Raw genomic sequence first — 7120 nt, 5'->3', positions numbered from 1 at the left:
TGATGGTCACGTACCCAGCTTCTATGGCCCAATCCATGTACAGAGGGGATGATGGAGCAGGGCGTGGAGCCCAGGAATAACCTCCCACCTAGAGAGGTTCTCTTTCAGAGTCTCCACCTCTTTTAAATATGAACCAAAGCAAAAAACAAATATTTTACCTTTGCATGGGGGTACTGAGTGGGAGAGTGCGTGAGAGGGCCTTCTGGGGTTGGAAAGTTTCCTGATTTGGGGGTGGTTGTATGGGGGTACACACATGTAAAAATTCCTCAAGCTGTACACTTAAGATTCTAGCACTTTACTGTGTATTGGTCTTACCTCAGTTAATATATATGCTATCATCATAACCTAGCTTACAATGAATTGAAATTTTTACAAAGTGATACTTACCCTTTCTGCATATGATATACTCAGATATTTTCTAGGCTCTCCTATGTTCTTTCATTAAACAATTGCAGATTGGGACCAACCAAACTGTTCCTCTAAAGAGTTGAGTTCCCAGTGCGCACATTCTGTCCTAACGGACCATGGTCCCTCCGGCTCCCCTGGCAGAACAGGCAGCAAGCTAGAGGTCTGTGGGGCTCACCAGCTGCTGTTTCGCTCTTTCGCTGTTTCATGGCAGTTCAGGTATCAGGTGAAATAAATCCAGTGAGCCTGAAATAGCCCAGATCCCAGATCCAGAGAATGGTGAGGCTTTTGAAGAGCATGGAGATGTAGAATTTAAAGGATGGCAGTTACAGTGAGAAACCACTCTTTCTTTTTCCCCAATTCCTTACTAATGGACATTTAGCCTCCCCCCCCACCTCCCACACCTTACCTCAACCCCTCATCTTTTACAGTGTAATTTTACATAAGTTAGTAAGTAAGGTCAGAAGAGAAGTTGGGATCTTATTGAGAAAAGGGGTGTGGTATCTTCTTTTGGGGGCCTAGTCATCCTTACACTTAACGATAAATGTGGTGTGATGGGATGGCAGCCTCCACAGGTGACTCAACAGAAATTCCAGATTTCTGAAAATCCTTCAGATGTGATCTCTGTCATATGACATGTACTCCTTTCTTATCATTGCCAACTCCCTGCAAAGGGTGGAGGCTCTTTCCACACCTAGTGGCCAGGGTGGCCATGTGGCTGGCTCTTGCCATAGGGACAGGAACAGAAGTGAAGTGTGTAAATGCCCTATCACTTGCTCTAAAGGAGATCTCCTGTCGTGGGCTTATTCTCTTTTCTGTTCCCGAATCCAGCTGGAGCCTGGATTTAGCAGGACCCAGATTTGACCAGTAGGCAAGGGCGATGCCATAAGGAATGACCAAGTAACAAGAGGAAAGGAACCTGGGTTCCTGAATCCCCACCAGGCTGATTGCTCATTTCAGAAATGGAAAAGGAAACCAATGGGACAGAAGGGACCTACATTCTCCCTTTCCTCAGTTCTCTCTCGTGCTCAACAGCTGTGTCATGTTTCCTTCAGCTCTAAATGTTAGGACAACTTCATCTACTTGACAAAAGTTTAAGTATTTTCATATGTATTATTCCACGTAACTATTGCAGTAATTCTAGATGGCTCGGGGGCTCATCCAGGGTTGGAGCCAGTGACGGCTGGGCCAGGCCTCCACCTCAGCACCTTTTCTCTCCACAGCCTGTTTGTGAGCTGCCATTAGGTGAACAGAGCTGTTTGGACAGTAATGAGTTCTGTGCCTGGAGGTGGTCAAACCTGGGCTGACGATGGCACAGGAAAGACGTAAGCCCTGGAGAGACAGTGGAACTAGATGACCCTTAATATTTTTTTGAGGTCCTCCAAATTCTCTAATATTTTAGTACCTGCAGCATGGCTTCCTCTAAACCTTTTCCCCCACCAAACTTCAGAAGTATAACAAAAGAATATCTGAAGGAGCCCATTGTGACGAAAGAGACAAGATAGAAAAATGCTAAAAGAATCAAATGAAGAGACTAAGGCGATTTTGGAGAATTCGAGAAAGGCAAAGTTTAATTTGCATACAGGCATAACCCACACCTCACCCGGCAAGTGTTAGGCCACAGCACAAACCCCTCTGGCGGAGTCACAAATGTCCGTAGATTTGCAAAGCAACTGGACACAAATGATATACTTCTCAAAGTAACACGTGGGTTTGTCCATCACACACACATACAAATCACAAAGAAATACACTTAAATCCTCTGCAAAAGAGAGATGAGGATGGTAATCAAGTTACCTCACATTTGGACAGCACTTTACAGTTTACAGTCTAATCCATTTTGTCCTCATGACAGCCCTGTGAGGTAGGCAGCACAGGAATCACTATTAACTCCATTTCACAGATGAAGAAACTGAGGATCAGAGAGGTTTCAGCACTGGCCTAAGGCTTTAGATGTAGATCTGAGCCTAGGACTCAGGGCTAGGATGCCCAGTCCAGTGCTCTTTCACAACTGCCTTTCCATGGAAAAATCAACGGTGGTGTCAAAGACAGTGGTTCAACATCATTTATTGATGAACTCTTATTTTTCTTGAGCAAGTGAGATCAAGTACAATCAAATCAACCCCAATATTAACGTCATGTGGTGTGGTAGCCAAGATGAATAATTTTCTGAATCATTCATGTGTTTATACCTACAACAAAATGGTTGTTTTCTACTTTAGCTCTGCCCTGCCTTAATTTTAAGTCACTGACAGACATGGAGAAATGACACTCTGATTAGATTTCATTGACTCAAGTCTTATTACCAGGATTCACACAGTGGTGTCTGTAATCAAGTCATTATTTAAAGCTACAATCTGTTGTCTTTCTGAAATGAAAACGAAACCTATTCACTTACTCCTTCTGGCTGTGGACATTAGCCTAGCTCTATCCTTTAGCCATAAATAATATGTTATCTTTTATACCATTTCAACAGCAGTAAAAATGATAAACTTCACAGGCTGGTTTTTTAAAAATCTTATAAAGTGAAGGGAAAGGTTTTTTTTTTCTTTTTTTCCCATCCAGGGGGAATAAAATAAAACTTTGAAAAGAAAAGCTAAATAAAATCCTTTATTTTAAAATAAAAGTTAATTTTATTAGGAACAACCCCTCTATTGCATTACTCTTTTTAGTTAAGAATTTAAAAGTGGCCCAATCATTGCTGACCCACGGTCTTGTCTGTTATAGCACTGTGAGAAAAAAAAAAAAGAGGGGCGGGTCCATCATCACCCACACTCCAATTGGAACATAACGGAGTTTTCTCTGCAAAGGTATTCAGTATCTGTACTGAAATTTAGCAAACAGTAATGGGGACTTGGTGTGAAAGCCAGTTGAAAATATTGCAACAGTTGTTTAAAATTCCCTCCTTAAATTCCTTCAGAGAAACACTAAGGAAAAGTGGCAACATCCTACTTCATGCCTGAATCTGTATAATATATTGGCTTATGTAAGAGATTTGTCCCTGTAGCAAAACTGGATGTCTTAGTTAATAACCAAAGGCATCCCCTAAAATCCCCAAGATAATTTCATTGACAGTACAAAATGTGGGTATTCATCTGAAAGCAAGAAACTGGATTTTACTTCTGATTTTCTGGGTTCATTTTGCAAGAATATAAGTGTTCCCTACTTGGCTGTTAGGGCCTGACCTCCCATCTACTCACAGAAATGGGTCTCATATAATAGAATATAAGCAGACACAGCCAGGGGTGCACGCTCCAACAGTCACACAAAGCTTGCAAGGCAGAAGAGGATGGGTGCTTTAAACAATCAAAAAGAAACCACAAATTGCTCTTGGGGATTTTAAGTGTGACCAAATTGAAAAATGCACTTTCTCTCCCAGCTGGCCCCAAAATAGTGCAGGTCATCAAAAGCAACTCCCTTGGAGGTGGAGTTCTCTCTCTTGCAGCTCCAGCAAGGCTTCAGACTCTACGAAGCAGAAGGAGGGGTGTGTGACTCTCAATAGAATGCAAAGGTCAGCATAGACTACTGACAGCGCCCAAAGTTGACCACTGGGGGGCGCTTCCAACATCCTGCAGGAAATAGGCCTGAAAGCTTTGTCACTAGTTGAGGAAAACCTGTATGCCAAAAGGGGAGACGTATTTGGAAATTCCTCTAGTTCCTATTTTTCTCTAATAAGAATGGCTGCATTGCCTCTGGAACATTTGGGTCAGAGAATTAAGGGTCCAAACTTCCAGGGACAGTGCCCACAGAACCACACCCTCCCTTCTGGAAGACTTTGGGGACTCTAAGGGCAGAGTCCGATGCATCAACCTTTCTGCGTGTTGCTCTGCCTGAAACTACTATGTGTGTGGTCCTTTCACTGATTTGTCCTGGTTTTAGTTCACCTTCAAAACTATGTTTTTGCACCAAGAAAGTTAACCTTTACTTTCTTATTCTTTTGCAAGACTTTGAGGTGCTTGGTGCAACTGACATATATTAGTTCAAACTCTGTTTCTGAACATTGAGAAACTAATTGTAAGTTATGCATTGTTAGGATCCAAACAATCCATGCTTCTTATCATGCATCAAGATGCATCAACCCCTTATTTGAAATTAAAGAGAAAAAACGAGCAACTTTTTTAAAAAAAATAAAAATAAAGCATCCATAAGTCACCCTCCTTGGGTTTAGTGCTATCCTGTTGGCTAATATGAGCTATTGAAAATATTTTTGGAATGGTCTTCAAATATTATAAGTATTTTCTTTTACTTACTTGATATTTCACTACATAGTTATGTACAGACATGGCCCTTACCATGCAGGAAAAATGTACATTCTCCACCTCTGTGGGACATTATCAGTTCCCTGGGTCTTACGAGCCAGCAAGTTGAATTTATTAGTCAGCTGTCAGCTCTAACAACATAATTAAAGTGCAAAGAAAGAGAGAAAGCAGCCAGGTCAATTTTTTTTCATTGTCTGCATCAATATGCTTCATGCCTGCCAGATGCAATAGGCTCAGGTAACAATAACTCTATATCTTTTCTCTTCTTTGAAAGCAGAGGTCTCCCTGAGAAGAGAAGAGGGAGGTAAACATGAGATAGCCCTATTTCTTCAACAACCAACAATCCTGGGAGAAGCAAGGTTGCTTTCCCAGCCTAGGGTAGGAGGACTAACCCCTGCATTTGGTTTTCTGACACAAGGGCTGTTGAGTGGTTGGGTCCATTTCCCATATACTTACAATATTTTCACTCAGAAATGTCTCAAAATTTAAAGACTGGGGAAGAACCGTCTACCAACAGCACACGGAAAGGTGGGTTTTAAAAAGAAAATCCCACTAAACAGCTTTAAAAAGAAAAATACAATCAACGTTCATAGTGAGGCTAAAAATGGTTTGTGTAAATCAGAATAGATTCCCACATTACCAATGGTGGGGGGCGGCGGGGGGGAAGAAAACAAGCACAGCAAGGTGCAGAGATGATTTTTAAGTGTATCTTTTCACTTAGCATTGAAACCCACTCTTCCCCGTAGCACTTTGTGGCCTTTTGTCGTATTCCACAGTTTTGTCGGTGAGGTGCGTGGGCATCGTTTTGCAAAGCCTGCACCTGTCTCTCCAAGGGCATTGGCTTCCTGGTCTCCACAGCCTCAGGAAGAAGCCCCCCAGTCCCCCACCTCGAGAGAGCCACTGGCTGGGCTCCTCAGGGGCACAGCTACTGAGTTTTTAATTATGGAAATGTTACGTACAAATCCACTTGACTTTCAACCTGTCTTTCCTGTCCTGTTGCCTAAAGACTGAAAGAGCAGTTTCAGAACATGCCATTCCTCCAATATAAATATTTATGATGCACTGAGAACCATGCACATGCTGAGGACTGAAATTGCTTATGTGTCGGCCCATCCCTACAGAGGCAGCCTCGGCTCTTCTGGAAGCCTGTAACAAAGGAAATGTAACAGAAGCAGTTAAACCCTAGGAGAGGACTGGGAGGTGCACCGGGCCAGTAAAGTACCAGCGAAACATCACAAGTCTTTTCCATGGACCCTCGTCCCCGAGTTCTAATAGAACATGCAGCAGAGTTTCAAATTCCCCTTCTTACCTGCTTCATTAAAATGGCTACCAGCACCTCCCATCTTATATTCCCTCATGCAAATGTGCCCTCAGCTTTACCAAATATCAATCTCTTCACCTTCCCACCCAAGTCTGAAGCATCTGTCTTCGACTCCAACCAACTGGGCTTCCCTGGCTGGAGACAGAATTCCCGTTTGGTTCCATCATCTTCGGGGGACAAAGGAGACTGGCTTCGTCTCCATCACCCCTGTCCTCCCTGCACTGTGGGAGGCGTGGCATGCACAGTTCTGTCCCTTCTGCTTTCCACGAAAATTCCACGGACTTGGGGCAAGGCTGGATCGTCAAGCAGGGAGCCGAGGTTCAATTTTTAGAGACAGCTCATACAGTGTATCTTCATCTATGATGAGGGCTTTGTCAAGCAAGTACTGAGTGACCTGGAGAAAAAAGGGGAATCCCCACTTTGAGTTTTTTCACAACACCAGTACGTACATTTTCTGGATGGAACCCGACACAATTCAACATTTTCTCCTAAGCATTGAAATACTTTAGGTAACTAAAAAAATTATGAATATATTCTTACTGTAAAAAAGAAAAAAAATCACACATCTCTAGTCCTCTGTCAGCTCCCACCCCCAGGCACTGCCCTCAAGAATTGCCACTGTTGGGCTTCCCTGGTGGCGCAGTGGTTGAGAGTCTGCCTGCCAATGCAGGGGACACGGGTTCGAGCCCTGGTCCGGGAAGATCCCACATGCCGCGGAGCAACTAGGCCTGTGAGCCACAACTACTGAGCCTGCGCGTCTGGAGCCTGTGCTCCGCAACAAGAGAGGCCGCGACAGTGAGAGGCCCGCGCACCACGATGAAGAGTGGCCCCCGCTTGCCGCAACTAGAGAGAGCCCTCGCACAGAAACGAAGCCCCAACACAGCCAAAAATAAATATAAATAAATAAATAAATAAATATTAAAAAAAAAAAAAAAAAGAATTGCCACTGTTATCAGTTGACTTGTATTCTCCCAGACGTTTTTCTGTGTCTTTCTAGACATTACCATGCACTTACAGAAACCATTTTTTCCCCTTATAAGTGGTATCAAAACGATACATTTTATTCTGCTTTTGTCAAACTAGAAGTCGTGGAGAGCTCCCTATGTCAGTACAAAGAGCTCTAACTGCTGTGCAC

At 43.2% G+C, this 7120-nt stretch overlaps 1 protein-coding gene across 5 annotated transcripts in view; it reads right to left on the bottom strand.

Moving 5' to 3' along the window:
• Positions 1 to 1948: 1948 nt before the first annotated feature.
• Positions 1949 to 7120, bottom strand: part of RASGRF2 (Ras protein specific guanine nucleotide releasing factor 2) — a 229668-nt gene continuing 224496 nt past the window's right edge. For all 5 annotated transcript variants that reach the window (XM_068535591.1, XM_068535592.1, XM_068535593.1 and 2 more), the window contains one exon: positions 1949 to 6379. In XM_068535591.1, coding sequence (XP_068391692.1) covers positions 6287 to 6379 — 93 coding nt within the window. In that variant the 3' untranslated portion in view covers positions 1949 to 6286. The remainder of the gene's footprint in view (positions 6380 to 7120) is intronic.

This window comes from Eschrichtius robustus, chromosome 2 (genome assembly GCF_028021215.1).
Source record: "Eschrichtius robustus isolate mEscRob2 chromosome 2, mEscRob2.pri, whole genome shotgun sequence".
Classification (NCBI taxonomy): Eukaryota; Metazoa; Chordata; class Mammalia; order Artiodactyla; family Eschrichtiidae; genus Eschrichtius; species Eschrichtius robustus.
This window is presented reverse-complemented; position numbering and strand designations above follow the sequence as displayed.